At 37.9% G+C, this 16,564-nt stretch overlaps 1 protein-coding gene across 3 annotated transcripts; it reads right to left on the bottom strand.

Moving 5' to 3' along the window:
• Positions 1 to 318: 318 nt before the first annotated feature.
• Positions 319 to 16,110, bottom strand: LOC306881943 (vacuolar protein sorting-associated protein 4B-like). Of its 3 annotated transcripts, XM_079436327.1 has the most exons (13): positions 16,013 to 16,110; positions 15,111 to 15,222; positions 14,911 to 15,011; positions 10,573 to 10,684; positions 10,155 to 10,302; positions 9,343 to 9,404; positions 9,097 to 9,216; positions 8,766 to 8,922; positions 7,822 to 7,970; positions 7,323 to 7,404; positions 5,336 to 5,555; positions 4,227 to 4,367; positions 319 to 1,647 (listed from the first exon to the last, which is right to left on the bottom strand). In XM_079436327.1, the coding sequence occupies exons 1-13, from the start codon at positions 16,031 to 16,033 to the stop codon at positions 1,546 to 1,548; spliced, it is 1,527 nt and encodes a 508-aa protein (XP_079292453.1). In that variant the 5' UTR covers positions 16,034 to 16,110; the 3' UTR covers positions 319 to 1,545. The 3 variants fall into 3 exon arrangements, with proteins under 3 accessions (XP_079292453.1, XP_079292454.1, XP_079292455.1); XM_079436328.1 differs by lacking the exons at positions 14,911 to 15,011; positions 15,111 to 15,222; positions 16,013 to 16,110 and adding exons at positions 11,247 to 11,275; positions 11,392 to 11,458; XM_079436329.1 differs by lacking the exons at positions 14,911 to 15,011; positions 15,111 to 15,222; positions 16,013 to 16,110 and adding an exon at positions 11,247 to 11,403.
• Positions 16,111 to 16,564: the final 454 nt, after the last annotated feature.

Here is a 16,564-nt window from a genome sequence, read left to right as displayed (position 1 = left end):
TTGTAGTTTTTTTCAAACCTCCGTTTACTGCGTCAGAATGACTCTTACAGGAAAAGGACTACAAGTTCCAAAGTTCAACATTCTTACCAGAGCAGGAAGACTGTTAATAACTGTCACTTACTTAATGTTGAGGAGCGTTTTATGGTATTTTTTTTACCATCTTCACCATTGAATTTGATTTAAACACATAAAGAAGCCCTTAATCCAAAAACACCGCCCACAATGGCATGTCAGTCTTCCCACTACCAAAAATATTAATAAAAAATAATGAGCGTTTTAGTTGTTTGTGTGAAAACATTCTCATTAAAAGGCACAAATAAGTCAAGTTAGTTTTATTTCAATCTTTATTTACATGTGAATAATAAAATGAAAGACAAAAAACACTTTCTGCAAACCATCTGTTTAACAAGACTTATCCTTAAAACAAACCAAATACATCTTTTCTATATTGTTACTCTAATAGTACAATGTCTAAGGTTCTTAAATGTCAAACCAAACACCCTATAAGTGCATACGAGCTGTATACAGATTGATATACATGTTTGTAAAGTTTTAAATGAAATGTGCAAATATCATCCAATCATTCCCAAACCTTCTGCCTATAAAAACAGTAATATAGCCATCAATAAGCATCAGTATTTGTGCATCTATGTGTATGCAGATAGAGAGAGAAAAACAGACAGGAGGAAAATGTGAAGGCACATTGTGTGCTGAGCCTCAGCAAGTGAATTTGCAACGAACGTCCAACATTGGCCCCTGAAAATATAATGTAACTTATATCTCAGTGAAGGAATAGCACATTTTACAGTAATATACTGAACGTAACGATGTACATGAAGAGAAAACCATATGTAGTATATGTAAAGAGTGTCTGAATTGTTAAATGCGGATCTCTAAGTGTTATATCAAACAGATTCAAACCATGACTTTCTCAAATGAGAAGGAAAGCACAGCGCTGGAAAGACAGATCTCACTACCCTTGTGAACAAAGTCTACACCTGAACCCAAAGAGGTCTTTGCGACAACAAACAAGAGCCATTTACAAGGTTCTTCTCCTACAAAACAAAGCACAGCCAACAAAAGCATTTTAAAACGGAGCTGGAAAGTCTTTATGTGTCGTCGGAGCTTAACTATTGGCCGTTCAGATTTATGTGACTGTAAACAAAACTGACATTAGTATTAGTTTAGTCACTTCATAAAGGAACAAATTATAATTTCTAATTGTTTTACAGCACATCTGTTGTAGGTCCTGCTGACAGAGTTATTAATAGAAAGCACAGATAATTATGATTGAGACCGCTTATTAATTATAAAAGATGCATGATGGTCACAAGGTACTGATGGCAGCTTTGCAGGCAGAGCAGCTGAAGAAAAACTGAAGTGGGCTTGACACATTTCGAATTACATCTAGCCTTTAGCCTGAGCTGAGAGGGCTCGTCGGTCAGAGGAAGAGCATGGGTACGAAAGGAAGAGAGGGGCGTGTGAAGGGCAAGAGAGAAGACGTTACAATCACAATTTGCTTTGGTTTTGGGAGACCGGCTCTGTTCAGCCCTCCTGTCCAAAGTCCTCTGTGAACTTTTTCAGCTTATCCAGATCCTGCTCGTTGACGGTGGGCTTTGTGTTGGTGAGGGACCTCAGCATGTCCGACTGTGGGTGTGAGCAGAGCATAATGAGGAATTTATAAAAGTACCATAACAGTCTTGCTATTCAACAGGTTTTTAATAAAAATAAAATAATAAAAATATTGGGCGTCCCAAGATCGAGTCTCGGCTCGCGGACCTTCCCTGGTCCCACCCCTACTCTCTCCTACTTTGCTGTCAACTAACCGTCCTATCAAAATAAAGGCAAAAAAAATAACAACAATAAAATTAAATAGAATAAAAACTATAGTCACCGTTTTCTATTTTTCTATTAAATGTTAATTTATCTATTATTCATTTTTACTTTTTTTTATATAAATACTGATAGCATTCATATTTCTTTTAAAACAAAAAAAAATATTGTTATATAAAACTGTTATTATTATTCTACTCTGTTGAACCATTCAAAGATGCTGCAAAATAGTAGCGGTTCCCTGATGCCCGCAATTTATATACAGTATTACCCAATGATATAATTGCAAAAGAAAGTATTTAATTAATTTTAATTGTATCATCTTTGCCATCTCGTAGGCAATTTATTCCCCTTAGGGGTTCTGTAATATACTTAATTTCCTTTCCGAACACGGAATTGGGATGAGGCGGATTGCGGAAGAGGGGGGGGGGGGGGGGGGCACGATGCTGGCTCAACATCGTGATGTCTGTCAGCCATTGGCGATGGACGATGGCATCGTCTATCGGCCCAACCCTAATATATTTATACATACTCACTGGCCACTTTATTAGGTACACCTTGCTAGTACCAGGTTGGACCCCCTTTTGCCTTCAGAACTGCCTTAATTCTTCGTGGCATAGATTCAACAAGGTGTTAGAAACATTCCTCAGAGATTTTGGTCCATATTGACATGATAGCATCACGCAGTTGCTGCAGATTTGTCGGCTGCACATCCATGATGCGAATCTCCCATTCCACCACATCCCAAAGGTGCTCTATTGGATTGAGATATGGTGACTGTGGAGGCCATTTGAGTAAAGTGAACTCATTGTCATGTTCAAGAAACCGGTCTGAGATGATTTGAGCTTTGTGACATGGTGCATTATCCTGCTGGAAGTAGCCATCAGAAGATGGGTACACTGTAGTCATAAAGGGATGGACATGGTCAGCAACAATACTCAGGTAGGCTGTAGCGTTTAAACGATGCTCAATTGGTACTAATGGGCCCACAGTGTGCCAAGAAAATATCCCTACACCATTACACCACCACCACCAGCAGCCTGAACCGTTGAGACAAGGCAGATTGGATCTATGCTTTCATGTTCTTTACACCAAATTCTGACCCTACCATCTGAATGTCGCAGCAGAAATCGACTCATCAGACCAGGCAACGTTTTTCCAATCTTCTATTGTCCAATTTTGGTGAGCCTGTGCGAATTGTAGCCTCCGTTTCCTGTTCTTAGCTGACAGGCGCAGCACCCGGTGTGGTCTTCTGCTGCTGTAGCCCATCTGCTTCAGGGTTCGACGTGTTGTGTTCAGAGATGGTATTCTGCATAGCTTGGTTGTAACGAGTGGCTATTTGAGTTACTGCTGTCTTTCTATCACCTCTAACCAAGGCAAGGCATTTTCGTCCACACAACTGCCGCTCACTGGATATTTTCTCTTTTTCGGACCATTCTCTGTAAACCCTAAAGATGGTTGTGAGTGAAAATCCCAGTAGATCAGCAGTTTTTTTAAATACTCAGCCAAGCCCGTCTGGCACCAACAACCCTTCCACGTTCAAAGTCACTTAAATCCCCTTTCTTCCCCATTCTGATGCTCTGTTTGAACTTCAGCAAGTCGTCTTCACCACATCTAGATGCCTAAATGCATTGTGTTGCTGCCATGTGATTGGCTGATTAGCAATGTGTGTTACCAAGCAATTGAACAGGTGTACCCGTTATAATAAAGTGGCCAGTGATAGATAGATAGATAGATAGATAGATAGATAGATAGATAGATAGATAGATAGATAGATAGATAGATAGATAGATAGATAGATAGATAGATAGATAGATAGATAGATAGATAGATAGATAGAACTGTAATTTATTCCTGTGCAAAAACTGAAGACTGGAGTAATGATGCTGAAAATTCAGTGTCACCTGATCCTTCAGAAATCACTCTAATATGCTGATTTATTACCAATGTTGGAAAAAGTTAGTTTTTGCGGAGACAGTGATTCATTTTTTTGTTCAGGATTCTTTGATGAATAGAAAGTTTAAAAGAACAGCATTTATTTGAAATGGAAATCTTCTCAAACATTATGAAATTCTTTACAGTCACTTTTCTCAATTTAATGCATCCTTGCTGAATATTAATTTCTTTAAAAATCTTATTGACCTTAAAATTGAACAGTATTGTATTTATACATTTAAAGGGCACGTAAATAAAGCAGAACATATTTCTAATCTCCCACATAATGTAGAGTCAGTTTCAACAGAGCTTTTGCACTCAGGAAGACAAAAAATAGCTTGACACTGGGACACAGCATAATTTTTTCTTATGAACAATAGTCACATACTGCATTAAGCACAATTAGTGTATACTGATGGTGTAAAAATGTGAGAAAATATATGAGAAAATATGCTCACCATGGAAACAATTGGCTCCAAAAGTTTCTCTCCAGGGACTTCCATCCATGTCATTTCAATAGCCTGTGGATCACCTGGGGAGCAAGGGGTTAAGAGGTCATCGACTATGACATTCGGGTCACTTCTTGATGGTCCTCGTACCTAATGAAAGAAAATATGATGGTTATGATTAGAATGCGGAGTAATTCATTTAAGACTCATTAATTTAAGACATTAGTGTAAACATTTCACGTTTACTCCAGTTCGGTTTCTTAAAGTGGGGCGTTTCATGCATTCAGAATTATTTACACTGTTAGAGTTGGATTCTCATGCCAAGCATGGCCAAAGTTCCAAAAAACGATTTCGAAGTATAACAGAGTATTTCTGTGCCAAAAATCTTACTTCCAGGTTTCTTACAAGTTTTGGAAAGTTTTTTTCGATTATGGCTCTTCGTGACATCACGAAGGGTTGAACTCCTTGTATGGGCATTTCTCCTGGAAGAGCGTGCCGGTGCACATCGACTGGAGCGAGAGCACGCCCATCAACGCGCTTCATTCAGCAGCGCTGCACGGGACTCGCTTGGGAAGAATGTCTCTAAAAGAAGTGTGTTTTTGGTTGTGAGGGAAAGATAACCTTGTTCAGCTTCCCGAAGAACCCAGCGTTACGTGAACAGTGGATGCAGTTTGTTTCTCCGGGGGAGCAACGGAGTTTTGCAAGTGTGTTTGTAGACGAACGTTTTATGAACAAGGCCCAGTTCTACACTGGATTTGCACATCGTTTGATACTGAAAGATGGAGCGGTCCCAGCTATAAAAGATCCCGGTCATGATTCAGAACTGCAGATGGTAAGTGAAACAGCATGAAATGTCTGTTTTGTTGGCAATCGGAGCTCATGTGCTCGTCACTCTTTAGCTCCGCCCACGGCGCGCCGCCTCCAGGAGCTCGGCTGTTTTCGGAGAGAATCGTAAAGCTGTATCTTTCTTTTATAAATATGATAAAACTAAAGACTTTTTGGCGATATGAAGGATGCAGTACTACGCTATAGGTACTCAAGATTAACATGAGATTGGGTGAAACTGTGTGTTATGCCCCCTTAAAAGTGTTGATGTAATCGTGTCATTGAGGGCTCACCCGTTTGAAGTGAGTGGAGGACTGAACCTTCCTGACGGGCTGCATGAGAGCATCTCTGACGATGACGCTGATGTCAGCACCAGAGTAACCGTCCGTCTTCTTTCCCAGAGTCATGAAGTCTGATTCGGTGAGACTGGTAGGTGTGCTGCCGAGATTCAGTTTGAACATGAATCCACGAGCGTGCTCTTCTGGCAGAGGAATGTAGATACGTTTCTCAAATCTAAACATAATACAGAAGATAAACAATGAACATATACTCTTACAGTTACAGAGTGATAGGTACACACACACACGCCGTTACCATTTTTCACATCTTAAAATAGCAGTCAGACAATATAGTCAAAATGTATTAAATAACACAAATGGAGGCATGGGAATCATATCTTATGTGTGAGATTCTTCTAGTCGGCACCCTTTGTGTAGGTCACAGGTGCATAGACTACTGTTCAAAAGTTTGTGGTTGGGAAGTTTTTTTTGTTTTTTTTTATGTTTTTCAAAGCAATATCTTATGCTCAACAAAGCTACATGAAAAATACAGTAAAAGCAGTAATATATACACATACACACACACACACACACACATCACGGAGCTGGTGGATGTTAGAGACCTTGCGATCCTCCACCTTCCGTTTGAGGATGCCCCACAGATGCTCAATAGGGTTTAGATCTGGAGACATGCTTGGCCAGTCCATCACCTTTACCCTCAGCTTCTTTAGCAAGGCAGTGGTCGTCTTGGAGGTGTGTTTGCGGTCGTTATCATGTTGGAATACTGCCCTGTGGCCCAGTCTCTGCTTCAGTATGTAACAGTACATGTTGGCATTCATGGTTCCCTCAATGAACTGTAGCTCCCCAGTGCCGGCAGCACTCATGCAGCCCCAGACCATGACACTCCCACCACCACGCTTGACTGTAGGCAAGACACACTTGTCTTTGTACTCCTCACCTGGTTGCCGCCACATACGCAATGCATGTCCTTAGTCTGCTTGTCTTCAGCAAACTGTTTGCAGGCTTTCTTGTGCATCATCTATAGAAGAGGCTTCCTTCTGGGATGACAGCCATGCAGACCAATTTGATGCAGTGTGCAGCGTATGGTCTGAGCACAGGCTGACCCCCCACCCCTTCAACCTCTGCAGCAATGCTGGTAGCACTCATACGTCTATTTCCCAAACACAACCTCTGAATATGACGCTGAGCACGTGCACTCAACTTCTTTGGTCGACCATGGCGAGGCCTGTTCTGAGTGGAACCTGTCCTGTTAAACCGCTGTATGGTCTTGGCCACCGTGCTGCAGCTCATTTTCAGGTTCTTGGCAATATTCTTATAGCCTACACCATCTTTATGTAGAGCAACAATTCTTTTTTTCAGATCCTCAGAGAGTTCTTTGCCATGTTGAACTTCCAATGACCAGTATGAGAGAGTGAGAGTGAGTAACACCAAATTTAACACACCTGCTCCCCATTCACACCTGAGACCTTGTAACACTAACGAGTCACATGACACCGGGGTGAGAAAATGGCTAATTGGGCCCAAAGTGGATATTTTCACTTAGGGATGTACTCACTTTTGTGGCCAGCGGTTTAGACATTAATGGCTGTGTGTTGAGTTATTTTGAGGGGACAGCAAATTTACACTGTTATACAAGCTGTACACTCATTACTTTACATTGCTTCAGTGTTGTCACATGAAAAGATATAATAAAATATTTACAAAAATGTGTACTCACTTCTGTGAGATACTGTATATACACACACAGAGATTATATAAATTGTATAGACCTGTAGATCTTTCATAATAACATTTCACGTGATTCATGCTCATACTGAACTGCAAGAGTTGAATAACCTGTTCTAGTTGATGTCACTCAGTGATTTCATTCAATCATGATGCATCACACTGACACAGAGTTTAATGAGATAATCTTTAACTCACAGACACTCTGACTGTTCTCTTTCAGTTTTCCCTATAGTAATTCATGAAAAATGATTACCGTCTTCTGATGGCAGAATCCAGCGTCCAGGGGATGTTTGTGGCTCCCAGCACCAGGATCCCTTCATTGTCATTACCAACACCTATAATGAATTTGTATTAGATAATGAAATTAGATATAAGTAGATATTAATGGTTCATTAAAACTAACAAATACTAACATGATGTATGTTACAATTTAAATATTTTTTCAGTAATGTGATTTTTTTGCATTTCAGTAATGAGAATTTGGGGGTGGAAATGTGCTAAATTGTCAAGAAAATAATCTCACTGTGCAAAAGTGAAAAGCTTTTCATTCATCCGTTCATTCTTTGAGGTAAAATACAATACAATTGTTTATAAAAAAAAATTGCATCACTGCTGGTTTGGAATGCATTTCAGACAATAACTCATTTTAGTTTGTTTAAGGTGTGTTTAATTAGGTTTAGAACTAAACTCCATCCAGGAGCACGATTTGACATCCCTGTTACAGGCGGTCGTAACATGTATAAAAGGCTCACCTTGCATCTGAACCAGAAACTCGGTCTTGATTCTGCGAGCTGCTTCACTTTCATTCTCGCTCCTGGAGCCGCAGAGTGAATCAATCTCATCAATGAAGATAATAGAGGGCTTGTGCTCTCGAGCCAAAGTGAACAAATTCTTCACCAGCCTGAGGGGATGAAAGGAACCGTTTAGACAATGTATGGCATCATTTTACCCATTTAGTCAGATGACAAGCAACTTTAACCAATCAAAACTCTAGACCTCACTCAGTATCATTTTCATAAAAGGTAGAGAAGCTGGAAGTGTGGCCATGAAAACGAATAATTACAAATCCAATATGAATGAAATTTTTAATAAGCTTTTTGGCGTGCATTTATAGGTCAGTTGTAAGGTCAAGGTTGCTTGATATCAAATTCTGTTCAGCAATCCCACATTAAAGCTGCTCTTAAATAGGTCTGGAAATATAAAAACATTAAGTTGACTTGCATTCTATGTAAAGGAAACGACAAATCACAGTCACTTTAAATAGGTAGTTATTGCAAAAATTATAATTCTGTAATTACTTACTCACCCCCTCTACTTGTTCCAAACCTGTATGAATTTTTTCTGTTGACCACACAAGAAGATATTTTGAACAATGTGTGTGACCAAATAGTTGATGGTCCCCACTGACTTCCATATTATGGATAAAAAAGCAACTGTTTGGTTACGAAACTTTCTTTAAAATATCTTCTTTTGTGTTCAACAGAAGAAAGAAACTCCGGTTTGGAACAAGTGAAGGGTGAGTAAATGACGACAGAATTTTTATTTTTGCATGAACTACCACTTTAAACAGAAAATCTGAGAAAAACACAAAAGTAAAGGAGCAAAGAATTCAGCAGTAAGCAAGAAAGACTCTAAAAAGAAACTTAAACTGCTAAAACAGGTAAAGGTAACCGGCAGCATTCCTCACAAGACTCACTTTTCACTCTCTCCCAGCCACTTGGATACCAGGTCAGAGGAGGAGATGGAAAAGAAGGTGGAATTGTTGGCTTCTGTCGCTACCGCTTTGGCCAGGTAAGACTTGCCTGTTCCAGGAGGCCCGAAGAGAAGGATGCCCCTCCAGGGAGTTCTTTTACCTGAGACCGTAACAATGTGTGTTATTAGAGCATTACCCTTTCAACAGTTTCCTTTTACAGGGTAATGGTTCAGTTGCAGTTTTGATATACCCATACTAGCACTGCTGATCACTGAATACTCAGAGCCTCAAATGAAAGCAGTGCCCATTAGTTGATACTGATATAGCCACTTGCCTGTGAAGAGATGTGGGAATTTGATTGGCAGAATGACAGCTTCTTTCAAAGCCTCTTTGGCCCCCTCCAGCCCGGCAACATCATTCCATTTAATGTTTGGCTTCTCCATGACAATGGCTCCTGTGATAATAGATCAGTCAATCAGATTCAACTGAGATTTCTTGGGATTAAAACTAAAAACATCATATATATAAAATCATAATTTCGTTCCATTAGAAGACAGTGTTTGGATGGGGAATCACTTACCTGAGAGTTGATTCTGAAATTTCTTTTTCTCTGGATCTTCTCCTTCTCCATCACTTTCATTCCTATGGTTAAAAATATATATATATTTATTTTATTCAGCAACAAGGTTGCATTCAATTGATCAAACGTGACAGTAAATGCATATGTAATGTAACAAAATACTTATATTTCAAATTATGGCTTTCTTTTAAAGTTCTATTCATCAAAGAAACCTGAAATCAAATGTATGACTGAAACTGTTTTCAACATTGCTAACAATCAGAAATGTTTCTTTAGCAGTAAATGAGCATATCAGAATGATTTCTGAATGATCACGTGACACACTGAAGACTGCAGTAATGATGCTGATAAGATCAGAGGAATAAATGACATTCTAAAATATATTTTAAAAAGAAAATCTTTTAAATTGTAATATTTCGCAATATTACTGTTTTGCTGTAAAAATCTAACCAACGCTTAACTAATGATTGGTTATATAAATAGCACAACAGTAAAGGGGGAAGTTCACAGTCTCTGCACAGTCTTACTAACACGTTTTTGCATAGACATGAGCACACGCTAGCAGTTAGGAATATGCAAAACCACATATTTTCAAATATGGGCTATCAGAACGATCAAGTCCTGTGTAATTAGTGTTCATCACAGCCAGATTAGATTTATTTTTTAAGCAGGGCATTCACACTGGGCATGTTGTTGTGTTCAAAAACAATTAGCAATAATTTAATCTTGATGTTTTGATTCACAGAAACCAAGCACGCATTTCAAATGAATGTATGTGTATGTTTGTATTTATCCAGCTACACAGCACCCACCCTTTGTCACTGGACTGAGACTCCTTCACTGGTTTCGCTGGGGCTTTCTCTTTCTTCTTCAAGAATTCTTTCAACTTCTCAGCCCGGTCTAAATATTCAGCACATTTGGCCCGAATGCTTTGCTTGGCCTTATCACCCTGTGCTTCATCTTTACAAAAAAAAATCAACAGTTAAAAGGTATAGAGGCGACTGAAAACTGCCACTCGTGTCAAATGCTGTAATATCTTCTCATTAACATACTGATAAATTCACACTCTAATTAGAACATATGTAACGCTAAAGAATAAATACAGTATAAACATTTAGCAAACTACTACAGTCTGGATAAAAACAAATAGTAAGACAGAAATAATATGCTTGATTGCTAAATTCATTCTTTTTATGGACAGATATAAACAGACTTCTGCTGCATACTTACATTTGACAACATGCAAGAAATATTGAACAGCATGTTGATATAGACGCAGGGCCTCTTCATAGTTTTCAGCCTTATCCTCCTGAGCTGCCTTACTGGCCAGATCTATTGCTTTCTGTGTGGTGGAGATCATAGCATTACTTCAGAAAATTCAATGTAGCTATTAACTAATGAATGCCGTTTCATTGTCATAACATTGACAGTATGAGGGAATTTCAGTCAGCTGTATGAAAGCATATAAATGAGATTTCACATTAATTCTCAAGCAAAAAATGATAAATGTGGCATCTGTCCACCACAGAAAAACTATAATGCTTAAGAGACCAGAACAATGAGCTAAAGTTCAAACTAAACACCTGACTGGTTATTATTAGCTCATCTCAACTTTACCTGCTAATGTCATTGTCTGATTAACATAAAATAACACTTATAATCTCACGAACAAACAAGAGAGCATAATGGTTTGTTAGTATATTTAGATTATATGACAGAAGTTAAAGAAAACACGGCTGCTAGCAAGACATGGGCGACTATTTCTTTATATTTATATTCTTCAAATTTATTAATATACACAGACACGATAAAACGCAATATTTATCTTAAGTAAATCCATAAGTTAAAGTTCTTTCTGTCAGTTTGATAAACTCTGAGATCATTTGTTTGCAAACTTAACTTACCTGTAAGTTGTTGTTGGCAGCCATAAGGGCTGAAATAATCCAGAACGAACGGCGTTTCGGAAAAATAAAGACAGTGATATATTAACAAACCGTCACGCTTTTACAAACAAACAACGAGGATCGTAAATGTATGATTTTTCAATACTTATTTTTGAGATCGGAGAATAACAGAGGAAAAAAACAACTTCCGCATTAAAATGTCGAATGTCACTTCCGCCTTCACGATCACGTGTTGCAAAAATGTCATGCGTCATGCGTGTGAGACAAGCCCATTTGGCGCGCCCTTACAAATGCCTCCGGTTTTGGGAACAAAATAGTCATTCCTACGTAATAAAAGTTGTACTTGATATATTCAATATTATTGTAGGTAACAACAAGAATGATTCTCTCAAGCTGATGCCACTAAACATCAAAAACTATAACTGAATGACTGATGTTGTACAAATCATATGCAACCATTTGATTGTAATATTTTTGAATGTATCCAAGTTACAGTGATTGCACTCACTTAAAGACAATTAATTTGCCCTGATTGTGTGGGAGATTCGGTAAAACTGACACAAATGGGAGTTATCACAGAAATCTGATCCAAATACAGAAATGCTTGCTTTCTATTGTCTGCTTTTGTGTTGATGTTGGTTTCAAACACCAGATTTTTCATACCATTAAAATATTTCTGTAATATCTGTTAGGTAAATAAGTGAACACAATAAAATGTCACTGGCTAATTATAAGGCACTTTTAATGTCATATTTCTTTCTGTTTGCACTAAATTATGCATCTGACAGAATTCATTATTCTCATCACCTAATTAGAAATTTCTCTAAACTACTATTAGATAGACAGTATCTTCTTCTGTATATTGGTTTAAGGCTAGTAGAAATTTGCACATTCACATCTAAACAGGCCAGTGTGTTACTATAGTGATATAGCTACCAAACGTCTGAAGTCATCAGTGAGATAACAAGTGTTTCTATTGTCAAACTGAAAGGTTACCTACAGGCATGAGTCATATCATTGCTTACACATTATCAGACATTATATGGCAATATGGCAGGCTAGTAATAAACAAGATCTGTTGCTATTGCTACTTCAGAACTATGTTGTGAACACCAGACACCACAGTACAAAAGACAATGGATCTATAGGAAACGACAAAAGCATTTTTTTTTAAAAGCATACATGGTCCAATCCCTTTGTATGGTCCATGCACCGTACCATGGAACCATACGATTTCATCCATGCATGTTATTCAAAAGAAAAATAAATGCTTGTCTTTAAAACTTGATATCACCCAGCACTCTTAATTTTCATCCCATCCCCTAAAACCACCAATACAAATGCAAAGAGCATTTCATTTTCACTTTAAAATAACTGGTGCTGTAAATATAGGTAGCTGAGAAATATTGAATAGAGTAAGAGGATTTGGATGAAGAGGGTCCATTTGGTAGATTTAAGGTTTCTTCAGTTTAGCTGCATCTCTGTAGGAAGCAGAAGCAAAAAATGCACAACTGAGATCAGACAAATCCATACAAATTAAGGCACACTCACACTGACTGCTCTTTGACAACATTTCATGGACGTAATCCAGTCATCTCAATAGAAATCCACACAAGCTGGAATTTCACATGAGAGTGAAAGATGCAAGCAGATTTGTGACTTCTGTGCGAGCTGTGCTTCATGATAGGGAAGTCGTGGCCTAATGGTTAGAGGGTCGGACTTGTAATCCAAAAGTTGCGAGTTTGAGTCTCAGGTCCGGCAGGAATTGTAGGTGGGGTAGAATGCACAGCACTCCCTTCACCCTCAATACCACGACTGAGGTGAGACCCTTGAGCAAGGCACCGAACCCCCAACTGCTCCCCGGGCACCACAGAATAAGGCTCCGGGTGTATGTTCACTACTGTGTGTACACTTGGATGGGTTAAATGCAGAGCACAAATTCCGAGTATGGGTTGCCATACTTGGCCGTATGTCACGTCACTTTCATATTTTCTGAAAATACGCAATGAACCATAAAACGTCACCAAAAGTGTGACTGCACCTTTAGCCGTCAATTCTACAAATAGTTTGAAATTGCCATAAGAGTGTGTTGGTTGTGTCTGCTTCACCAAGGATGGTGTTCATTGTAAATGTGAAGTCATCAGTGTAGTGACAGACACCAAACAATCTAAAGTTGTGTGCCACTTCTACTGCCACACCTACATCAAGAGCTTAAAGGGACATACAGTGGCCCCTCAGGGTCCCTTGAAAAAAACCTGTATCCCACAACCTAAGCAGAAGCTATGGCTAAACACTGAGTTTCAGTATCTGTTATAGTCTGATGATACTGCTAGGACGAAACCTTTACTTGTAAAAAGAACCAAACCTAAAAAAAGCCAACACCCTAAAAATAAACTTCAACAACAATACTTTACAGTGAAAGAGCATCTAATGCGTCACTGTCTAATCACAGAACAACCACCTCACCTGCCTCCCAGACACCTAGTTATTATTAGACGGCCAGAACTTTTGCTGATTAACATGTCGTCTAAGCCCTTCTTGTTAAATGCCCTAAATACGGCGTCTAACTGCAATAACATATTTTTCCATTTACGAGCATTGAACAATACCTGTATATTCTGCCCCAAAAAAATTTTTTCAAATGCACAACCACATTGCCCTTACTCACAGTCTTTAAAGAGACGTAACACATTTTAAGACCCCTACAAAGACACTTACAAGCAAAACCACAGGACACCATTGCATTGCACTGATCAAAGTTTCCAGTAACTCTGCAACTTTCCTGTAACTCTGCAGCTGGATCCTGTAATATGCAACAGACCACAGTCAGGACACAAAACAGGGCTCCTACATGCTTAGTGCTTCAGGAGACCCCCAGGGCTATGTACTGAGTCCACTGCAGTTTATCTTTCTGATACATAACCATCACACACACACAAAAAAAAAAATCACATATTTTCATTCATCAGTTTGCAAAGCTCATTGGTATTTTGTCCTTTCCTACTGTCAATAAAAAATATACAACTGATTAACTTTTCACAATTATAAAACCAAACTGAAACAATGAACTGACTTTAACTGAATAATGACTATTTACTATTGTATCTTTAGAGCTGCTTTACAGCAGAACTGAATACTGTTTGCATCACTGAAACATTATTTATCACTGTAAGGCTGCTTTGAAAGAATCTGTATTTTATAAAGTGCCATATAAATAAAGGTGATAATATTATATTAAAATAATATAATATTATGTACAGCAATGTCTAAGCCCGCTAAATTTTTATTTCCAGTAAAAGTAAATGAGAGGAAATGAGATGTTGTTAGCTAGATTCAGACTCAGACCAGATGTTTCATTTGATTTTAAACTACGTCAGTGTGTCCAGTAGTTTTTCTGACCGCAGCATGTTTCCCTATAGGATTTTTATTTACATGCTCAATTTTTTACAATGTGTTTTTACTATTTGTCAACACTTATATTAGTGACCAAAGATGTATTAATGTCCAGCATGTGTTAATAAACTGTAATAGACTGTTGTAGACAGGTGGTTTCATGAAGACTGCACATAGACAGCATGATCTATCTGAATTTGTACGTTTTTGCGGTCCAAATTGCTAAGACATATTCATAAACACACAAAGAGACTGATCATTTTATAGTAACCTCTTTCTTATCAAGATGGCCTTGGAGCTCTTCTGCTCTGTCTAGATACTGCTTACACTTATCTCTGATCTTCTGATTGCCCTCCTTACCCTGTGGTTCACCTAAAAACAAAGGGTTAAAAGGCCAGGAAAATGATAAGAAACATGATCAGACCATTGCACATTGTTGTAAATAGGGTAGCCTCATATTCATGCACTTACGTTTTATTATATGCAGAAAATATTTCACGGCATGTTGATAAGATTTAACAGCTTCCTCATAATTTCCAGCCTGGTCCTCTTGTGAAGCTTTGTTGGCTATAGCTATAGCTTTCTGTAAAATGAACCATGTGCAATTGAGCTTATAGTCTCACCACTTTAAGATGTCTGCGATACATATTGATTAGGTAAATACATAAGACACTATGCAGAGATTTAAGTGTAGTGTATGAAGTGTAAATATACTTAAACCACCATTACACAACATGTAATCACATTTCATATTCAAATATTTAATAATGTTATAGAAAAACTAAAAAAGCATTGCACATATAAAGTGATTTATAATGACTAGTACAAATTGTTATTCAGCGCCAATTAACTTGAACAGAGATTTAATCTGAGAATTAATATAATGAATTGATCATCATGAGATTAATGATTAAAGAATCTCAAATGTAACATCCACAAGACATAAATCTCTGACCATACTGTGGTTTACATTATAATACACAAATAATGTAAATACACCAGTAAATATAAACTTCCTGTTTTTCATAAGCACAATTCAAAAAGCTTTGTTCAAAACTGTTTTCAGATGATCTTCAAACTTGACCTGATAACTAGCATCCTAGAGAAATCTTTAATATCCGGGGTTATGAAAACTAAAGCGTTTATAGGCATCACTGCCTGTGTCATGATTAAGATAACTTAAATCACTCCAACTCTAGCTTCATTCATACATAATGACAGCTCGTACAGTGGTGAATGTAAAAATGCTTTCTAAACAACCGAAACAACTTTTACAAAGAAAATAGACACGGATCTGCTATACTACAACCTCTCAGTCTTGTGAATTCACACTGTCTTGACATTTACTCGTGATTTCTGTATGATTTCTTTACCTGTAAATTCGTAGGCTCCATGTCACGCTGATTTGTTGTGAAGTGGGTCTCTGTTGAGTTTCGGTATTGTTGAATGATCAGTCTGTGAACGCCCACTCGACTCATACATCAGATATGATTATGATTGAGGAACAACACGACAAACAGCGACCTCTACACGAACGAAAATATCATTAGAAACTGGTTTGATTGCTTGTTCGTATTCTTTGTTTATCTGTGGAATTATAAGAAAGTCGTGGAATAGATTTACTCAGATAATATTTTATAGTCTAATTTCTATGTTTAATCTGTGTACATTACAGATATTACGAAATATAATGTATTTATTACATTTAACAATAAATAAATAAATTCAAAACATCATATCAGCTTAGCATGCTGGCTTTAACCACATCTTTAGCTAGTAAGGCTGGGAGACCTGTTTCATAAAACAAGTTTACCGAATAATCCAGGTTTATTTCAGTTAGTCTGATTTATTGTCAGTTAATTTGGTTCAAAATAAATCAGACTAACTGAAATAAACCTGGCTTATTTGGTAAACTTGTTTTATGA

This window comes from Barbus barbus (genome assembly GCF_936440315.1).
Source record: "Barbus barbus genome assembly, chromosome: 15".
Classification (NCBI taxonomy): domain Eukaryota; kingdom Metazoa; phylum Chordata; class Actinopteri; order Cypriniformes; family Cyprinidae; genus Barbus; species Barbus barbus.
This window is presented reverse-complemented; position numbering and strand designations above follow the sequence as displayed.

What these genes read in the sequence shown, in the direction of transcription:
- LOC306881943 (XM_079436327.1), bottom strand. Translation starts at nt 16,033, where the DNA reads ATGGAGCCTACGAATTTACAG. An exon ending in TCTCAGTCCAGTGACAAAGG is followed by an intron (nt 9,405 to 10,154) that starts GTGGGTGCTGTG and finishes TTTTAACCATAG; the next exon opens with GAATGAAAGTGATGGAGAAG. An exon ending in GTTTCTGGTTCAGATGCAAG is followed by an intron (nt 7,405 to 7,821) that starts GTGAGCCTTTTA and finishes AATTCATTATAG; the next exon opens with GTGTTGGTAATGACAATGAA.